Source organism: Salmo salar, chromosome 19, assembly GCF_965601325.2.
Source record: "Salmo salar chromosome 19, fSalSal1, whole genome shotgun sequence".
NCBI classification, from domain to species: domain Eukaryota; kingdom Metazoa; phylum Chordata; class Actinopteri; order Salmoniformes; family Salmonidae; genus Salmo; species Salmo salar.
This window is the reverse complement of record NC_138309.1, coordinates 44980424-45002910: the sequence shown is the minus strand read 5'-3', so window position 1 is coordinate 45002910 and position 22487 is coordinate 44980424. Positions and strand designations below refer to the sequence as shown.

Genomic DNA, 22487 nt, shown 5'->3' with positions numbered 1-22487 from the left:
TTGAAGAACCTTTGACAGCGATTACAGCCTTGAGTCTTCTTAGGTATGATGCGACAAGCTTGGCACACCTGTATTTGGGGAGTTTCTCCCATTCTTCTCAGATCCTCTCAAGCTCTGTCAGGTTGGATGGGGAGCGTTGCTGCACAGCTATTTTCAGGTCTCTCCAGAGATGTGCGATCGGGTTCAAATCCGGGCTCTGGCTGGGCCACTCAAGGACATTCAGAGACCTGTCTCGAAGCCACTCCTGCATTGTCTTGGCTGTGTGCTTAGGGTCTTTGTCCTGTTGGAAGGTGAAACTTCACCCCAGTCTGAGGTCCTGAGCGCTCTTTCCATCAATCCTGACTAGTCTCCCAGTCCCTGCCACTGAAAAACTTCCCCACAGCATGATGCTGCCACCACCATGCTTCGCCGTAGGGATGGTGCCAGGTTTCCTCCAAACATGATGCTTGGTATTCAGGTCAAAGAGTTCAATCTTGTTTTCATCGGACCAGAGAATCTTGTTTCTCATTGTCTGAGAGTCTTTAGGTGACTTTTGGCAAACTCCAAGTGGGCTGTTATGCGCCTTTTACTGAGGAGGGGCTTCCGTTTGGCTCTCTAGCATAAAGGCCTGATTGGTGGAGTGCAGCAGAGATGGTTGTCCTGGAAGGTTCTCCCATCTCCACAGAGGCACTCTAGAGCTCTGTCAGAGTGACCATTGGGTTCTTGGTCCCCTCCTTGACCAAGGCCCTTCTCCCCCAATTGCTCAGTTTGGCCAGGGGGGCCAGCTCTAGGAAGAGTCTTGGTGGTTCCAAACTTCTTCCATTTAAGAATGATGGAGGCCACTGTGCTCTTGGGGACCTTCAATGCTGCACATATTTTTTGGTAACCTTCCCCAGATTTGTGCCTCAACACAATCCTGTCTCGTACCTCTACAGATAATTCCTTCGACCTCATGGCTTGGTTTTTTGCTCTGACATTTCCAAATCATGTCCAACCAATTTAATTTACCACAGGTGGACTCCAATCAAGTTGTAGAAACATCTCTAGGATGATCAATGGAAACAGCATGCACCTGAGCTCAATTTCGAATCTCATAGTGAAGGGTCTGAATACTTGTGTAAATAAGGTTTTTCCGTTTTTTTTTTATACATTTGCAAAAATGTCTGAACTTGTTTTTGCTTTGTCATTATGGGGTATTGTGTGTAGATTGCTGAGGATTTTCTTGTAATTAATCCATTTTAGAATAAGGCAGTACTATTTATGAATGTGTTGTAGTCCTATAGCAGGGGTACAGCAGTACTATTTATTAATGTGTTGTAGATCTATAGCAGGGGTACAGCAGTACTATTTATTAATGTGTTATAGACCTATAGCAGGGGTACAGCAGTACTATTTATTAATGTGTTGTAGATCTATAGCAGGGGTACAGCAGTACTATTTATTAATGTGTTGTAGATCTATAGCAGGGGTACAGCAGTACTATTTATTAATGTGTTGTAGTCCTATAGCAGGGGTATTCCAGTACTATTTATGAATGTGTTGTAGACCTATAGCAGGGGTATTCCAGTACTAGTTATTAATGTGTTGTAGACCTATAGCAGGGGTATTCCAGTACTATTTATTAATGTGTTGTAGACCTATAGCAGGGTTACTGCAGTACTATTTATTAATGTGTTGTAGACCTATAGCAGGGTTACTGCAGTACTATTTATTAATGTGTTGTAGTCCTATGGCAGGGGTACAGCAGTACTATTTATTAATGTGTTGTAGACCTATAGCAGGGGTACAGCAGTACTATTTATTAATGTGTTGTAGACCTATAGCAGGGGTATTCCAGTACTATTTATGAATGTGTTGTAGACCTATAGCAGGGGTATTCTAGTACTATTTATTAATGTGTTGTAGACCTATAGCAGGGGTATTCCAGTACTATTTATTAATGTGTTGTAGTCCTATAGCAGGGGTATTCCAGTACTATTTATTAATGTGTTGTAGTCCTATAGCAGGGGTATTCCAGTACTATTTATTCATATGTTGTAGTCCTATAGCAGGGGTATTCCAGTACTATTTATTAATGTGTTGTAGTCCTATAGCAGGGGTATTCCAGTACTATTTATTAATGTGTTGTAGTCCTATAGCAGGGGTACTAGAGTACTATTTATTAATGTGTTGTAGTCCTATAACAGGGGTACTAGAGTACTATTTATGAATGTGTTGTAGTCCTATAGCAGGGGTACAGCAGTACTATTTATTAATGTGTTGTAGTCCTATAGCAGGGGTACTAGAGTACTATTTATTAATGTGTTGTAGACCTATAGCAGGGGTACAGCAGTACTATTTATTAATGTGTTGTAGACCTATAGCAGGGGTACAGCAGTACTATTTATTAATGTGTTGTAGACCTATAGCAGGGGTACAGCAGTACTATTTATTAATGTGTTGTAGTCCTATAGCAGGGGTATTCCAGTACTATTTATTAATGTGTTGTAGACCTATAGCAGGGGTATTCCAGTACTATTTATTAATGTGTTGTAGACCTATAGCAGGGTTACAGCCGTACTATTTATTAATGTGTTGTAGACCTATAGCAGGGGTACTGCAGTACTATTTATTAATGTTATGTAGACCTATAGCAGGGGTACAGCCGTACTATTTATTAATGTGTTGTAGACCTATAGCAGGGGTACAGCAGTACTATTTATTAATGTGTTGTAGACCTATAGCAGGGGTACAGCAGTACTATTTATTAATTTGTTGTAGACCAATAGCAGGGGTACTGCAGTACTTTTTGAGATGGTCTGGATCCATACATGTCCTAGGTGGAAAAGGTCCAGATGGATATTGTAATTTATCTGCATAGTAACAAACCCCAATCTTGCAACCCAGGTAAACCCCAAACTGTTCACATCCTTCTTGTTGGCAGAGAAGATTTTCGTAGTTTTAAAATGAATTTCCTGCATTTCCAAAAAAAAGTAACTTCTTATATGAGTTCATATGATAGGAGGAGTTGAATCCTAACCGAATTCCCAACATTTTATAATGGCGGTCTCACCTTGCCTTTTTCCTGAAATTGTTTGTGGGTTGGTTGGGTTTTCTCTTTTTTTAATCTAAAATCAAATGTTATTTGTCACATGCACCGAATACAACAGGTGTAGACCTTGCAGGTCCTGGATGGCAGGAAGCTTGGCCCCGGTGATGTATTGGGCCGTACGCACTACCCTCTTTAGTGCCTTGCGGTCAGAGCCCGAGCAGTTGCCATACCAGGCAGTGATGCAACCCGTCAGGATGCTTTCGATGGTGCAGCTGTAAAACCTTTTGAGGATCTGAGGACCCATGCCAAATCTTTTCAGTTCCTGTGGGGGAATAGGTTTTGTCGTGCCCTCTTCACGACTGTCTTGGTGTGCTTGGGCCATGTTAGTTTGTTGGTGATGTGGACGCCAAGGAACTTGAAGCTCAAAACCTGCAGGATGCTGGCCTTCTAGACAGAGTTGCAAAGAAAAAGCCATATCTTAGACTGGCCAATAAAAATAAAAGATTAAGATGGGCAAAAGAACACAGACGCTGGACAGAGGAACTCTGCCTAGAAGGCCAGCATCCTGGAGTCGCCTCTTCACTGTTGACGTTGAGACTGGTGTTTTGCGGGTACTGTTTAATGAAGCTGCCAGTTAAGGACTTGTGAGGCGTCTGTTTCTTAAACTAGACACTAATGTATTTGTCCTCTTGCTCAGTTGTGCACCGGGGCCTCCCACTCCTCTTTCTATTCTGTTTAGAGCCAGTGATGGTTGCTGATAATGGGCCTCTGTACTTCTATGTAGATATTCCATAAAAAAATCTGCCGTTTCCAGCTACAATAGTCATTTACAACATTAACAATGTCTACACTGTATTCCTGATCAATTTGATGTTATTTTAATGGAGAAAAATGTTGCTTTTCTTTCAAAAACAAGGATATTTCTAAGTGACCCCAACCTTTTTGAACGGTAGTGTATATATGTTTTTATTTCTAGCCTAGCTGTGGATGTAGCCCAATAACCAGGCATAGTCTACAGTCGGGAACGCGCTGCAAATCTGTCAGTAAACAAACCGCATGCAGACAACAGGCCTTTTGCAATATTTAAAATACAATCGCGGGAAAACAGAGTTTTGCTTGGGGTCATTGTCCGTTTGGAAGACCCATTTGCGACCAAGCTTTAACTTCCTGACTGATGTCTTGAGACGCTTCAATATATCCACATAATTTTCCTCCCTCATGATGCCATCTATTTTGTGAAGTGCACCAGTCCCTCCTGCAGCAAAGCACCCCCACATGATGCTACCACCTCCGTGCTTCACGGTTGGGATGGTGTTCTTTGGCTTGCAAGCCTCCCCCTTTTTCCTCCAAACATAACAATGGTCATTATGGCCAAACAGTTCTATTTTTGTTTCATCAGACCAGAGGACATTTCTCCAAAAAGTACGATCTTTGTCCCCATGTGCAGTTCAACCCGTAGTCTGGCTTTTTTATGGCGGTTTTGGAGCAGTGGCTTCTTCCTTGCTGAGCGGCCTTTCAGGTTATATCGATATAGGACTCGTTTTACTGTGGATATAGATTCTTTTGTACCTGTTTCCTCCAGCATCTCCACAAGGTCCTTTGCTGTTGTTCTGGGATTAATTTGCACTTTTCGCACCAAAGTACGTTAATCTCTAGGAGACAGAACGTGTCTCCTTACTGAGCGGTATGACGACTGCGTGGTCCTATGGTGTTTATACTTGCGTACTATTGTTTGTACAGAGGTCTTGGCTGATTTCTTTTGATTTTCCCATGATGTCAAGCAAAGAGGCACTGATTTTGAAGGTAGGCCTTGAAATACATCCACAGGTACACCTCCAATTGACTCAAATGGTGTCAATTAGCCTATCAGAAGCTTTTAAAGCCATGACATCATTTTCTGGAATTTTCCAAGCTGTTTAAAGGCATAGTCAACTTAGTGTATGTAAACTTCTGACCCACTGGAATTGTGATACAGTGAACTATAAGTGAAATAATCTGTCTGTAAACAATTGTTGGAAATATTACTTGTGTCATGCACAAAGTAGATGTCCTAACCAACTTGCCAAAACTATAGTTTATTAACAAGAAATTTGTCGAGTGATTGAAAAACAAGTTTTAATGACTCCAACCTAACTGTATGTAAACTTCCGACTTCAACTGTATGTGTCTCCACACACCTAGGCCTGGGCTATTGATGGATTCAAGACAAGGTCATTTTTATTGGTCTCAGTTTGTCAAAGTAGCCTGTCATAACGATCATTTGTGAGGTATTTAAAAAGATTCTGCCAAAGTCTCCAGTCATGTAAATTGATGAATTGCATTAAATGCTTTTATGAAAGGCCACATTTTTCCTAGAACCTAGGCTACTAAAATGTTTCCCCATGTGTGCAACTTCTGTCGGTGCCTCTCTTTACTCTACTGCTCTATGCCAATATGCAAATGTGATGATATGCATGCAACGTAGTTTTTTTCTCATGCGTTCCAGTACCTCAGAACTTCCTAGGTCACCCTCCTCTCATGACCTCAGAGCCTCCCAGGTCACCCCTCTCACGCTCACTTTTTGTTCTGGCACCTCCCGATTTACAAATTATGCTCTGGCAAGATCTGAAAACAGCTTTTGGTGGAGGGAACCCCTCAAGCGTTAATGAATTACAGCAGTTTGCTGCTGAAGAGTGGGCCAGATTGTCAGTAGAAAGGTGCAGCAAGCTACAAGAAACATTTGTTGGCAGTTATCTTGGCCAAAGGCTGTGCAACCCCCCCAAAAAAATATTTGATTCTGCAGTTTGGAAAATCCAAAAGAACGTGTAGAGACCAGAAGTGTTTGTCAAATTCAATTTATTTTAGAAAAAATTGGGAATTATTTAAGGAAAGTGAAAGGTGTCAATATATTTGGCCGCAAATGTATCACTATCAACCTTCTTCAAAAGATACGCTATCAGCAACGTCAGTGCTGGTAAACCTTTCCTCCTTTAGTACATTTGCATGATGTCATAACACACACCTACACAGTCTTCTATTGCTCACTTATCACCAGACTGCACTTCACTTGATGAAGGTTGAACTCTTCTGTGTCCAATGAGAGCAGAGCTGACTTGCCTCCAGCTGATTGGCTCAATGGGCTAGTGCGTATGCTGAATCCAGTTCATGGGTGAACCCTTAGGACGTGCACTGTGCACGTACTGTTGTACCTGCCTTTACTTTACTGACTTGGTTCGTTGTTGCCGTATCATGTACACGATTAAAATGGCATTAAAATACAGTAGACAACAAATGGACAATAAAAAAATCCTAACAGTTACATACAGCATATATCGATGAAAGAAGACCAGCCTGCTGGCCTTACTGGGTAGATAGGAACATTAACCCCAGCTGTTTAGGAGTCGTATCACACCTGGTATAAAGGATTGTCTAGTTCTGTTATTTCTGCTGGGGCAGAAATAACCTGCACCCAGAGGGGAGTAGTTCAAAGTTCAGGTCCTTGGGTCTTAATGGATTTTGTGAGCCTTGCTAAGGGCCCTGACCTTTAAAGATCTCATCCAAGCCTGTGTTTGACCCTGGATACAACCTGGCTGGTAGGATCTCTGACTGTTATCCTGCGGTTGTACCTGCCTGTCCTGGATACAACCTGGCTGGTAGGATCTCTGACTGTTATCTTACTGTTATACCTGCCTGTCCTGGATACAACCTGACTGGCAGGATCACTTGCAGGTCAATGAAATTTACGTGCTGGAAAGCAGGAAGCAAAAAGCACTTGTTGATGTTTTTGCATGTAGATGTTGGAATGTTTGTATAGAGGCGTGTATGTTTGCATATTGATTGTGTGTCTAGCTGTCATTCCAACCTACTGAGATATCACCTTCCTCTCTCACGGTGGTACCTGTCCTAGTCTGATAGACATGACCCTCTCTCTCACTGTGGGACCTGTCCTAGTCTGATAAACACCTTCCTCTCTCTCACTGTGGTACCTGTCCTTGTCTGATAAACACCTTCCTTTCTCTCACTGTGGTACCTGTCCTATTCTGAAAGATGTCACCTTCCTCGCTCTCACTGTGGTACCTGTCCTAGTCTGATAGACATGACCCTCTCTCTCACTGTGGTACCCATCCTAGTCTGATAGATCACCTTCCTCTCTCACTGTGGTACCCGTCCTAGTCTGATAAACATCTTCCTCTCTCACTGTGGTACCTGTCCTAGTCTGATAAACATCTTCCTCTCTCACTGTGGTATCTGTCCTAGTCTGAAAGATATCACCTTCCTCTCTCACTGAGGTACCTGTCCTATTCTGATAGATATCACCTTCCTCTCTCACTGTGGTACCTGTCCTATTCTGATAGATATCACCTTCCTCTCTCACTGTGGTACCTGTCCTAGTCTGATAGATATCACCTTCCTCTCTCACTGTGGTACCTGTCCTATTCTGATAGATGTCACCTTCCTCTCTCACTGTGGTACCTGTCCTAGTCTGATAGATGTCACCTTCCTCTCTCACTGTGGTACCTGTCCTAGTCTGATAGATGTCACCTTCCTCTCTCACTGTGGTACCTGTCCTAGTCTGATAGATGTCACCTTCCTCTCTCACTGTGGTACCTGTCCTATTCTGAAAGATGTCACCTTCCTCGCTCTCACTGTGGTACCTGTCCTATTCTGATAGATATGACCCTCTCTCTCACTGTGGTACCTGTCCTATTCTGATAGATGTCACCTTCCTCTCTCACTGTGGTACCTGTCCTATTCTTATAGATGTCACCATCGTCTCTCTCACTGTGGTACCTGTCCTAGTCTGATAGATGTCACCTTCCTCTCTCACTGTGGTACCTGTCCTATTCTGATAGATGTCACCATCGTCTCTCTCACTGTGGTACCTGTCCTATTCTGATAGATGTCACCATCGTCTCTCTCACTGTGGTACCTGTCCTAGTCTGATAGATGTCACCTTCCTCTCTCACTGTGGTACCTGTCCTATTCTGATAGATGTCACCATCGTCTCTCTCACTGTGGTACCTGTCCTAGTCTGATAGATCACCTTCCTCTCTCACTGTGGTACCTGTCCTATTCTGATATCACCTTCCTCTCTCACTGTGGTACCTGTCCTAGTCTGATAGATGTCACATTCCTCTCTCTCACACTGTGTGGTGCCTGTCCTAGTCTGATAGACATCACCTTGGCAACCACCAGGCGTACACACACGCACATCTTGGCATAGTACATCACATAGTACATCACATACGCACTCAGACCTGTCTGTGTGTGGGAGTGTATTTCCTGTAACATTCCCCCCTCGGTCCATTGACCAACACAGCTACGCATTGACTGTCTGAAACAGGCCTATTAGTCAGAATGGAACAGGAATTCCTGCCGACTTCTCAGATGAGATGCCAAATGTACCAGAATATATTATCCAATGGTAAATCATTTATCTGGATGTTCTCATGACTCAGTTAGTTGGTTGTCTAATACCGTATTCTGTATTGATACCCTTTCTATCATACCCCCTCAGTGAACAGCCCACGTTAACAAAACACAAGTATTCAGACCCCTTCCCCTTTTCCACATTTTGTTAAATTACAGCCTTATTCTGAAATTGATTAAATCAATAAAAAATCCTGATCAATCTACACACAATACCCCATAATGACATCACAATACCCCATAATGACAAAGTGAAAACAGGTTTTTACAACATTTTGCAAATGTATACAAAATTTCAAACATAAATCCCTAATTTACATAATTATTCAGACCATTTGCTATGAGACTCAAAATTGAGCTCGGGTGCATCCTGTTTCCATTGATCATCCTTGATGTTTCTACAACTTGATTGGAGTCCACCTGTGGTAAATTCAAATAATTGGACATGATTTGGAAAGGCACACACCTGTCTAAATAAGGTTTTTGTCAGAGCAAAACCATGCCATGAGGTCAAAGGAATTGTCCGAAGAGTTCCGAGACAGGATTGTGTCGAAGCACAGATCTGGAGAAGGGTACCAAAACATTTCTGCAGCATTGAAAGTCCCCAAGAACACAGTGGCCTCCATCATTCTTATATGGAAGAAGTTTGGAACCATCAAGACTCTTCCTAGAGCTGGCCCCCCGGCCAAACTGAGTAATCGGGGGAGAAGGACCTTTGTCAGGGAGGTGACTAAGAACCCGATGGCCTAAACCTGGTTTTGCTTTATCATTATGCGGTATTGTGTGTAGATTGATGGGAAAAAACTATTTCATCCGTTGTAGAATAAGACTGTAATGTAATAAAATGTGGAAAAGGTAAAGGGGTCTGAGTACTTTCCGAAGGCACTGTAAAATTACAACTAAACTCAGCAAAAAAAGAAACGCCCCTTTTTCAGGACCCTGTCTTTCAAAGATCATTTGTAAAAATCCAAATAACTTCACAGATCGTCATTGTGAAGGGTTTAAACACTGTTTCCCATGCTTGTTCAATGAACCATAAACAATTAATGAACATGCACCTGTGGAACGGTCGTTAAGACACTAACAGCTTACCGACGGTAGGCAATTAAGGTCACAGTTATGAAAGCTTAGGACGCTAAAGAGGCCTTTCTACTGACTCTGAAAAACACCAAAAGAAAGATGTCCAGGGTCCCTGCTCATCTGCGTGAACGTGCCTTAGGCATGCTGCAAGGAGGCATGAGGACTGAAGATGTCGCCAGGGCAATAAATTGCAATGTCCGTACTGTGAGACGCCTAAGACAGCGCTACAGGGAGACAGGACGGACAGCTGATTGTCCTCGAAATGGCAGACCATGTGTAACAACACCTGCACAGGATCGGTACATCCGAATATCACACCTGCAGGACAGGTACAGGATGGCAACAACAACTGCCCGAGTTACACCAGGAACGCACAATCCCTCCATCAGTGCTCAGATTGTCCGCAACAGGCTGAGAGAGGCTGGACTGAGGGCTTGTAGGCCTGTTGTAAGGCAGGTCCTCACCAGACATCACCGGCAACAACGTCGCCTATGGGCACAAACTCACGGTCACTGGACCAGACAGGACTGGAAAAAAGTGCTCTTCACTGACGAGTCACAGTTTTGTCTCACCAGAGGTGATGGTTGGATTCGCGTTTATCGTCGAAGGAATGAGCGTTACACCGAGGCCTGTACTCTGGAGCAGGATCGATTTGGAGGTGGAGGGTTCGTCATGGTCTGGGGCAGTGTGTCACAGCATCATCGGACTGAGCTTGTTGTCATTGCAGGCAATCTCAACGCTGTGCGTTATAGGGAAGACATCCTCCTCCCTCATGTGGTACCCTTCCTGCAGGCTCATCCTGACATGACCCTCCAGCATAACAATGCCATACTGCTCATTCTATGCGTGATTTCCTGCAAGACAGGAATGTCAGTGTTCTGCCATGGCCAGCAAAGAGCCCAGATCTCAATCCCATTGAGCACATCTGGGACCTGATGGATCGGAGGGTGAGGGCTAGGGCCATTCCCCCCAGAAATGTCCGAGAACTTACAGGTGCCTTGGTGGAAGAGTGGGGTAACATCTCACAGCAAGAACTGGCAAATCTGGTGCAGTCCATGAGGAGGAGATGCACTGCAGTACTTAATGTAGTTGGTGGCCACACCAAATACTGACTGTTACTTTTGATTTTGACCCCCCCTTTGTTCAGGGACACATTATTCCATTTCTGTTAGTCACATGTCTGTGGAACTTGTTCAGTTTATGTCTCAGTTGTTGAATCTTGTTATGTTCATACAAATATTTACACATGTTAAGTTTGCTGAAAATTAACACAGTTGACAGTGAAAGGACATTTCTTTTTTTGCTGAGTTTAGTATCCACCCCCTCAGTGAACAGCCCACGTTAACAAAACGTCATATTACAACTAGTATACAACCTGACCATGACGTCACAAAAGAGATTATAGTTGAGCCTCTTAAAAGTAATTCCCTGATGATGATGATGATGATGATGATGATGATGATGATGATTATTATTTATTTAAAATCCTCAACCCTCACTCCCAGGCCACTCCATTAAGTTTCAGCTTGTCTTAATAACCAGGATGTAATCCTCTTGTTATGGCCAGGCATCATTTATTAAAGGGATAGTTCGAGATTTTGGCAATTTAAGCCCTTTTTTCCCCCTACTTACCCAGTGTCAGATGAACTAGCGTTTAGCGCAATGACCGGAAGTCTAGCCTACAGGAGCATCTAGCATGCTCGCTACTCCTGTAGACTTCCAATTAGTGCGCTAACGCTAGTTAGCAATTGCTCCAGAAACTACCTTCAACTTCCTTCAAACAGAGACAAGCAAATGGTATCCGTGAGTTCATCTGACTCTGGGTAAGTAGAAAAAAAACAAGGCTTAATTGGACAAATCTCAAACTATCTCTTTAAGGACAATAATGTGCTCTATCAAAATGGTGTAATTACTCTGATAGTCTCAGTGCAGGCAGTGACTGTCATTATCTCTGTCTATTTGTATTTATCTTTGTGCTAATATTGGAGGAAAAAAAACTTAAGCCACATTGATGAAGGTTTGTAGTTGTGTTTATTATTCATATAGCTAGAAGACAAACTGGTCTTTCATGATGAGTTAGTCTATTGTTTCCATATTGACCCCACCTCTTCATTTTATGTCATGGGAAAGAGTCCATTAATATTGGGTCTGATGATTATATTCCTTTGGTCATACTTTCCAATATGATCTTTAAAAATACCGATCACACCTCCAGGTAGATAGCCTGAGTGAGGCTAGTTCTTTTCAGACCGGGTGGTCCTATGGACAGATACTCCAATCTCTGCTGTGGAGCTTTGCAGCTCCTTCAGGGTTATCTTTGGTCTCTTTGTTGCCTCTCTGATTAATGCCCTCCTTGCCTGGTCCATGAGTTTTGGTGGGCAGCCCTCTCTTGGCAGGTTTGTTGTGGTGCCATATTCTTTCCATTTTTTAATAAAGGATTTAATGGTGCTCCGTGGGATGTTCAAAGTTTCTGATATTTTTTATAACCTAACCCTGATCTGTACTTCTCCACAACTTTGTCCATGACCTGTTTGGAAAGCTCCTTGGTCTTCATGGTGACGCTTGCTTGGTGGTGTTGCAGACTCTGGGGCCTTTCATAACAGGTGTATATATACTGAGATCATGTGGAACTTAGATTGCAAATAGGTGGACGTTATTTAACAAATTTTTTTACTTCTGAAGGTAATTGGTTGCACCAGATCTTATTTAGGGGCTTCATAGCAAAGGGGGTGAATACTTATGCACGCACCACTTTTCTGTTTTGAATTTTTTTGAATTTTTTGAAACAAGTACATTTTTCATTTCACTTCACCAATTTGGACTATTTTGTGTATGTCCATTACATGAGATCCAAATAAAAATGTATTTAAATTGCAGGTTGTAATGCAACAAAATAGGAAAAATGTCAAGGGGGTGAATACTTTTGCAAGGCACTGTACCTGTATATTATAATATAGGCTACCTGATACTATACCTGTATATTATAATATAGACTACCTGATACTATACTATAGAAGGCCAGCATCCTGGAGTCGTCTCTTCACTGTTGACGTTGAGACTGGTGTTTTGCAGGTACTATTTAATGAAGCTACCAGTTGAGGACTTGTGAGGCGTCTGTTTCTCAAACTTGTCCTCTTGCTCAGTTGTGCACCGGGGCCTCCCACTCCTCTTTCTATTCTGGTTAGAGCCAGTTTGTGCTGTTTTGTGAAGGGAGTAGTACACAGCGTTGTACAAGATCTTCAGTTTCTTGAAAATTTCTCGCATGGAATACCCTTCATTTCTCAGAACAAGAATAAACTGACGAGTTTCAGAAGAAAGGTCTTTGTTTCTGGCCATTTTGAGCCTGTAATTGAACCCACAAATAATGATGCTCCAGATACTCAACTAGTCTAAAGAAGGCCAGTTTTATTGCTTCTTTAAACAGAACAACAGTTTTCAGCTGTGCTAACATAATTGCAAAAGGGTTTTCTAATGATCAATTAGCCTTTTAAAATTATCAACTTGGATTAGCTAACACAATGTGCCATTGGAATATAGGAGTGATGGTTGCTGATAATGGGCCTCTGTGTAGATATTCCATTCAAAATCAGCCGTTTCCAGCTACAATAGTCATTTACAACATTAACAATGTCTACACTGTATTTCTGATAAATTTGATGTTATTTTAATGGACAAAAAAAGTGCTCTTCTTTCATAAACAAGGACATTTGTAAGTGACCCCAAACTTTTGAATGGTAGTGTACCTGTATAGTATAATCTATACCTGTGTAGTATACCTGTGTATTATACTCTATACCTGTGTATTATAATCTATACCTGTGTAGTATACCTGTGTATTATAATATATACCTGTGTATTATAATATATACCTGTGTAGTATACGTGTATTATAATATATACATGTGTATTATAATATATACATGTGTATTATAATATATACCTGTGTAGGATACATGTGTATTATAATATAGACATGTGTATTATAATATATACCTGTGTAGTATACCTGTGTATTATAATATATACCTGTGTATTATAATATATACCTGTGTAGTAGACCTGTGTATTATAATATATACCTGTGTAGTAGACCTGTGTATTACAATATATACCTGTGTATTATAATATATACCTGTGTATTATAATATATACCTGTGTAATATCTCGTTTTTTTGTCTCTCTTTCAGGTACAGCATCTCTTACATTCCATTTGCCAGGTAAGATGATTATGTTCCATGACCTTTAGTGGACCCTGGTTAGAAGACTGTGTCTCACTAACTTCCCCTCATCTGGTGTGATGTGTGGAACCCAGTGGGTTGACCCCTACCATCACCCCAAGGGGGAAAGCTGTTACTTATATTGTGTACTTTGGTATATAGCTAACAACAATATGAGATCTGCTGATTACAGTGTTGTTTCTAGTTTTACTGCACAGAACAACTTAACGGTCAGTGCTGCCACCTTCCCCTTTATTTCTCAGTCTGATATCACTGATTGGTTGTGTGATGTGAGGCTCTGTCATAACCTGTTCCTTGGTGATCCAGTAGATATGTTGTTTAGTTCACACAAACCTTGTGGACAAAGTGAAGGGATAATGACAATCCCAGAGACACAGACACACACACACACACTGACTTTAAATTTGAGAGCAGCAGCCGTCCATCTACAAATGGTACAATGCTTTGCTGAGCTAAACACAAACACTCCCTGATCCCTGATAAAAAAAAAAGCATGTTTATATTTACTTCTACACACCCTGCTGTTTGGTTCCACCATATGGTGCTAATCCCCTCCAGGGATGCATCCTAAAGGGCTCCCTATTTCCTACATAGTGTACTACTTTAGACCAGAGGCCTATGGGAAAGTAATGCACTAATGTAGGGAACATGGTGCCATTTGGGACAAAGCCCTCACCACACAGAGCTCTCCACGCAGATGGCAGCTTGTTGTTTCCCGCTCCAGCTCTACCAATGTTTTATATTAACGTGAAAATATTATCCTTTTAGAAAATAGATTTTTGAAAACATGCTAATATATGTTTTTATTTTTTATTTTACTAGCCTTCATATTATTATCAGCGCTAAACTCTGCTTGAACCCCTGAGAGTTGACTTTAGTGGTGATTTCTGTCTTGGTAAAGGAGAGAATTAAACACAGACAAATTGAGTCTCTTCCCCCTCCCCCACCCACCTATTAGATTTACACATAATGCCCTGGTGTCTGCCCTTACACCTCCTTAGGAATAAAGGCTTGTTTAGCCTGAGCTAGAGGTTTCTCTTTTAGTGGAAGGTTTGAGCATCTTTTCACCTTTCACCCCCGTCCTCCTCTCTCACACTACACAGACACACACACGCACGTTTCTGTGGCGGGGAGGGGAGACAAAGAACGTTAGCCTCCCTCCTATCATATTGAATCTGTACAGTACTGTATAGACCAGAGGAAGTGTAACTGTAAATCGCACTGTATGCGTAGAAATGAATTGATAGAATTAATAGATGATTGTTTTACGTATAGCCCACAGGGAGGCTCGTTGTTGCTGTGTTGGGACCCGTGTCAGAACGCTTCAGGGCTTGTGTTCTGTATTTCCATTATTTTATTGATAAACTCAGTTCTTAGAGACTCACAGGTTTCTGGTTTCTGCCAGCAAATCATTCTGTCCCCCAATCCTCTTGGTTTAAATCTCTGTTTTCATTTAGACTGGTGTTCGCTGTTGTTTTCATTTCATTGGTGCTCTGTGTTGTTTTCATTTAGATTGGTGCTCTGTGTTGTTTTCATTTAGATTGGTGCTCTGTGTTGTTTTCATTTAATTGGTGCTCTGTGTTTTCATTTAGATTGGTGCTCTGTGTTGTTTTCATTTAGATTGGTGCTCTGTGTTGTTTTCATTTAGACTGGTGTTCGCTGTTGTTTTCATTTAATTGGTGCTCTGTGTTGTTTTCATTTAGATTGGTGCTCTGTGTTGTTTTCATTTAATTGGTGCTCTGTGTTGTTTTCATTTAGATTGGTGCTCTGTGTTGTTTTCATTTAGATTGGTGCTCTGTGTTGTTTTCATTTAGATTGGTGCTCTGTGTTGTTTTCATTTAGATTGGTGCTCTGTGTTGTTTTCATTTAGATTGGTGCTCTGTGTTGTTTTCATTTAGATTGGTGCTCTGTGTTGTTTTCATTTAGATTGGTGCTCTGTGTTGTTTTCATTTAGATTGGTGCTCTGTGTTGTTTTCATTTAGATTGGTGCTCTGTGTTGTTTTCATTTAGATTGGTGCTCTGTGTTTTCATTTAGACTGGTGCTCTGTGTTGTTTTCATTTAGATTGGTGCTCTGTGTTGTTTTCATTTAGATTGGTGCTCTGTGTTGTTTTCATTTAGATTGGTGCTCTGTGTTGTTTTCATTTAGACTGGTGCTCTGTGTTGTTTTCATTTAGACTGGTGCTCTGTGTTGTTTTCATTTAGATTGGTGCTCTGTGTTGTTTTCATTTAGACTGGTGTTCGCTGTTGTTTTCATTTAATTGGTGCTCTGTGTTTTCATTTAATTGGTGCTCTGTGTTGTTTTCATTTAGATTGGTGCTCTGTGTTGTTTTCATTTAGATTGGTGCTCTGTGTTGTTTTCATTTAGATTGGTGCTCTGTGTTGTTTTCATTTAGATTGGTGCTCTGTGTTGTTCATTTAGATTGGTGCTCTGTGTTGTTTTCATTTAGATTGGTGCTCTGTGTTGTTTTCATTTAGATTGGTGCTCTGTGTTGTTTTCATTTAATTGGTGTTCGCTGTTGTTTTCATTTAATTGGTGCTCTGTGTTGTTTTCATTTAGATTGGTGCTCTGTGTTGTTTTCATTTAATTGGTGCTCTGTGTTGTTTTCATTTAAATTGGTGCTCTGTGTTGTTTTCATTTAATTGGTGCTCTGTGTTGTTTTCATTTAGATTGGTGCTCTGTGTTGTTTTCATTTAGATTGGTGCTCTGTGTTGTTTTCATTTAGATTGGTGCTCTGTGTTGTTTTCATTTAGATTGGTGCTCTGTGTTGTTTTCATTTGTTATCACGCGGGCTGAGTAATATTTAGATGATGGAATGTTTTATATTATTCCCTTCTAATGTTCACCTTATTTATTTTATATTACCTTGATTTAACCAAGTGAGGCAGTTAAGAACAAATTCCTATTTGCAATGACAGCTAGGGTTAATCCACATCCAACTATAGTATGGTGCCGTTTCCCTTTGAACAACATAATGCATGCATGATTTATTTGATTTACCATTCAAAATTGTTATTTACAATAATGAACCCCTAATTCTACAGTACTACCTGCCCTCTCCAGTCAGTGTGGTCCGTCATGCTAACTTTGGTGTTGGTCTGTGTTGGCCACATCGTCACTCCCACCACTAATGAAGCCCAAGCTGATCCTCTAATGTCTTTTACTCTGTTGATACTATATATAGATATATATATATATATATATAGTCCCTCTCAGGGGATGTTCTCCCCAGTCCCTGGTTAAACCTGCTGCTCTCCCCAGTCCCTGGTTAAACCTGCTGCTCTCCCCAGTCCCTGGTTAAACCTGCTGCTCTCCCCAGTCCCTGGTTAAACCTGCTGCTCTCCCCAGTCCCTGGTTAAACCTGCTGTTCTCCCCAGTCCCTGGTTAAACCTGCTGCTCTCCCCAGTCCCTGGTTAAACCTGCTGCATCTGCACTTTCTAAACTACAGCTGGGGATACTATGGTTGTGTCCCAAACGGCACCCTATTCCCTATTTAGTGCACTTCTTTTGACCAGGGCCCTTAGGGTATCCTAGGGAATAAGGTGCTATTTAAGATGCAGTTTATCTGGGGTATCCTGAAGTAGTCTGTTGCGCTGGTGTTTCATCATTTCAGTAAATGATCATTTATTTATGTGGTGTGTTTTAGGAAGCCGGGTGCTAAAATAGCAGTGTGTTGCCTTCAATGTAGAGGAAAGATGGGAAGGAGGTGGAGTGTAGGGGGCAGTGTGTGTGTCTTTGTGTGAAGGGGGTGAGCTCACTGCAAATCAGAGAATCACAATGAGTCACCAGTCTTTTCCACCAACCATCTTGTTCCTCCTTGCTTTCTCTCTTCTCTCTCTCTTCTCTCTTTCTCTCTTTGTCTCTGTCTCTCTGTCTCTCTGTCTCTCTGTCTCTCTGTCTCTCTGTCTCTCTGTCTCTCTGTCTCTCTGTCTCTCTGGTGGGTGTGTTATGATTAATCCCTCTTAACTGGTTCAGCTTCACCTCTCCTCCAGTAGCTGTTGAGGGTGGTAGGAAAGTGAAGTCTGCTTAGCAACACATGGATAGAGAGAGCAGTTGACACAGAGAAAGAAAGAATGAGGGGGAAGGTGGAAGAGAGAGATGGAGGAGGGACCGTTTTCTGCTGTTGCCATGGTGATTGCTGGTTGTGATGCCTCATTCCAATACCTGGAGTGTTAGGGGGGAGGGGCATCACTTTCCCGCCAAAACATAATTAAATATGCATGAGCCACGCCCAAAACAACAATAACAACAAAGGATTAATGTAATAGCGATACTGTCGTAGTAACTTTCTAGATGAGATATATACGGGAATTGTTATTAAAAAGGTAAAAGGCCTGTGGTGGGTACAAAACATCTTTAAACCCCTAAATACTAGAATGAAGGAAAAATAAATAAATTACTGAATTATAACTATTGCTTTCATCATTATTTTGTTTTTGTTCAGGGAAATTGTTAAGAGAACCTACTGTATCAGACAACAGAGAACATACTGTATTAAGATAACAGAGATAACATACTGTATCAGACAGAGATAACATACTGTATCAGACAGAGATAACATACTGTATCAGACAGAGATTACATACTGTATCAGACAGAGATTACATACTGTATCAGACAACAGAGAACCTACTGTATTAAGATAACAGATATAACCTACTGTATTAAGATAACAGATATAACCTACTGTATTAAGATAACAGATATAACCTACTGTATTAAGATAACAGATATAACCTACTGTATGATATAACCTACTGTACTAAGACAACAGATATAACCTACTGTATCAGACAACAGAGAACCTACTGTATTAAGATAACATATAACCTACTGTATCAGACAACAGATATAACCTACTGTAACAGTCTTCGTCGTCTGATAATGACAAATCATCGTCAGAGAAAGTGGACCAATACGCAGCGGGTATATGTGTACTCATCTTCTTTTATTATGGAAAGAAGGAAAAAACAAAATAAACACGTACACAAAGAAAACACAACGACTATTCACAGGCTGGTAAGGCACAAGGCTATACACAGAACAATCTCCCACAAAGCACTCAACAAACACACACCTATATCTAGGACTCTCAATCAGAGGCAACTAGAAAACACCTGCCTCCAATTGAGAGTCCAACCCCAATTAACAAAACATAGAAATACAAAAGACTAGACAGAACATAGAAATACACTAACATATAACAGTGCCCAAAAACTCCCGGAATACATAAATCAAATACCCTACTAAACAAACCACCACCCCGAACCACATAAAACAAATACCCTCTGCCACATCCTGACCAAACTACAATAACAAATAACCCCTATTACTGGTCAGGACGTGACACCTACTGTATCAGATAACAGATATAACCTACTGTATCAGACAACAGATATAACCTACTGTATCAGACAACAGATATAACCTACTGTATCAGACAACAGATAGAACCTACTGTATCAGACAACAGATAGAACCTACTGTATCAGACAACAGATAGAACCTACTGTATCAGACAACAGATAGAACCTACTGTATCAGACAACAGATAGAACCTACTGTATCAGACAACAGATAGAACCTACTGTATCAGACAACAGATAGAACCTACTGTATCAGACAACAGATAGAACCTACTGTATCAGACAACAGATAGAACCTACTGTATCAGGCAGCAGATAGAACCTACTGTATTAAGAGAACCTACTGTATTAAGATATAACATACTGTATCAGATAACAGATATAACCTACTGTATCAGATAACAGCTATAACCTACTGTATTAAGAGAACCTACTGTATTAAGATATAACATACTGTATCAGACAGCAGATATAACCTACTGTATTAAGATGTCTAATACAGTAGGTTATCTCTGTTGTCTGATACAGTAGGTTATATCTGATAACAGAGAACCTACTGTATCAGACAACAGATATAACCTGCTCTATCAGATAACAGAGATAACCTACTGTGTTGGATTGATCATAAAGATTGATATTGGATTGATTGTGAAATATTTGTCATGTATCACCTATTCTCCTCTTCTGTTCCCCTGTCTTCTCCTTTCTCTCCAGAGATGCAGTGATAAAGGTTTTCACCAGCTGTCTGAGTTAGAGAACGGACAGTGGCCTCCCAGACCTGGGTTCAAATACTATGAAATCACAAGAATGGTCCCAAATATGCAAAGACAACGGATAGATATTTTGTATTTGTATTTTTCATTTTCATTGCTGTTTTGATACTGTGAATCATTAATATTTCCAATAGTTGTATAATCATGTTAGCAGTTATCTGAAACTAATGTTTATTCATATTATGGTTTTCAGGGTTGGGGTCAATTCCATTTCAATTCAGGAAGTAGACTGAAATTCAGTATTGGATTTATTTACTTCCTGAATTGACCCTGATTGATGCTTATTTAACCTTTTTTATTTGTTTGTGACTCCCCGATTGGGTCTGTTGTTTTAAGTGTGTTTATGCTTGAGGTTAGAGAGAGGTGAATGCTTGAAATTCAAATATTTAATAATTTTCCTAATATATATCATACAAAAAGACAGGATTGGGGTCAAGTGGAATTGAAGGCAGTCAATTCAGGAAGTGATTTTGAATTTAAAATGAAAACATTTTACAACTCTCAAAATAAATAGCTTTTACTTTTCAGTTTGAGAAGTCATTAAAATATGCCCTTTTTTTCTAATTTTTGAATTGAAAGTTAAGTTTACTTCCTGAATTGACTGCCTTCAATTCGAATTGACCCCTACCCTGGAAGTAGACCAATTTTATATCTTGTTTCGTTCAGAGCAGGGAAAGACCTATAGACATTTACAATATGATGCTTGTAAAACTGAAAATACAACTCAATGCCTTACCTTTTTCTACTTTGTATTTTGTCTCATGACAATACGATTTGCTGATATTTTAACATAAGTTTCCGTCTTCAGAAGAATGGAATATGACTGTCTATTTTTGATGAATAAAATCAACAAATGTTTTCATTTTGAAACTGCGCTCCAACTTAGTTCGCCCTTAAAGGAAAATTCCTTCCAAAAACTATCTTTTGGTATTTGTTTCATTAGTCCATTGTTGACGTAGTCCTAAAATGTTTTGCTTGTCAGCAATCAAGTTTTGAAGATATGTAAAACGCAGCATCATACGCTGATTATTTCTGTCCTTTAAAAGTTACATATCTTCAAAACTTGATTGCTGACAAGCAAAACATTTTAGGACTATGTCAACAATGGACTAATGAAACAAATACCAAAAGATAGTTTTCCTTTAAATGTTGGTGTCATGCTTATACGTTTTTATAGTGTGCGTGTGTATTTTTCATTTCCTAAAATGCAAAAGACACACGTGTGTGTGTGTGTGCGACCATGCGTATGTGAGTGATTCCTTGAAACACATTGGTTCTCCTCACCCCATGTGTCCAAGTCAGTGACGTGTAAGTAATGTGGCTGATAAACTCAAATTGTGTTATGTTACTAAATTCTTAATGGTTAACTACAGTATCCCAGCGTGCCCTGCCTGGGGCGACAGACAGACAGACAGACGATCACACCACATTAAACCCAGATCCCTCTCTTGGCTTTTCTCAGCCAAGGACAACAAAGGGAAAGGAGCTACTGTACCACTGGGTTGTGTTCATTAGTGTAAACCCTAGCAAAATGTTTCAAAATGCTTTGCAACTGGGGGGGGGGGACTACATTTCTTATTGGACAAATCCCTCTCCATTTCAGTACGTTTTCTTCCGTTTGATGCCTACTGAAGAAGACCCAGATCAACATGTGTGACATACATCTCCCCTCTTACCCCTTCAGCTCAAAGCTAATTGCCTGTAAATGAGCTCTCTTTGTTTCTCTTAATTGTCAGCCAGATGCAGTTGAGACCTTCTGGCTCATTCACTCCGTCCTTCTGCTCTATGTAATCTTAACCTATTAACCTACTATACTACCGCATAGCTTTTTATATTATCCTGGTCCCATATCTAGCTGTTTGTGCTGTCTTCACAATCGTCTATGGTCATTGTCACAATAAGCATATTTGGCAAGATGGCAGAAACAGATTTGGGACCAATGCTGTTGTCATGTGAGCATTGTGGTTAATTCTAAATCTAAACAACTTCGGTATAAGCTGGAGCCTTCTGGATGGGATTCTGAAAGGAGGATGTGGTTGCTATGACAACCCCAGGAGCTAGGAAGTACCCCTCCGCTCTCCGTATTCCCAACGGGAGCACACATGGTCCATTATGGTAATGAGACAGTGGGATTTCAGACAAGTGTCACAGGACACCCTGGTCCGTCTACCTCCACGCCTCTCCTGTCAGAGGTAATATTATCAAAGGGGAGGAGGGGACTTTTCCTGGATTAGACCCATGGCCCAATACAATGAGTGGCCTTAACCCACAATAAAGAGAGAAATCTCTGGGTAAGGAAAGATGCTTCATTGCTCTTTAAGAAAAACAACAACAAACCTTTAAGATGTGTCATCAATCTTTTTGTTATTCGTGTGGTACTCTTAGACATATCCTGTTCGCTTCTTACGTAGCTCTACTCAACACAGGTTTTTAAACATCCCCCTCAAGGTGCTTTCTTTATATACTCGGAACAAATGTTTGCTTGGGGTTCTATAAGGAACCATAAAGGTTCATAGTTTAATATAGGTTCTTTAGGGATGATATCTATCTGAGTATAGAAGCTTTTATTTTTCTATGTAGAACCATATTTTATCATGGGAGTACGTGATCGA

At 40.8% G+C, this 22487-nt stretch overlaps 1 protein-coding gene across 1 annotated transcript in view; it reads left to right on the top strand.

Moving 5' to 3' along the window:
- sft2d1 (SFT2 domain containing 1) overlaps positions 1–19914 on the top strand; it is a 41105-nt gene extending 21191 nt beyond the window's left edge. The window contains exons 7-8 of the mRNA XM_014158025.3: positions 13687–13716; positions 19817–19914. Coding sequence (XP_014013500.1) covers positions 13687–13716; positions 19817–19856 — 70 coding nt within the window. The 3' untranslated portion in view covers positions 19857–19914. The remainder of the gene's footprint in view (positions 1–13686; positions 13717–19816) is intronic.
- The last annotated feature ends 2573 nt before the right edge of the window (positions 19915–22487 follow it).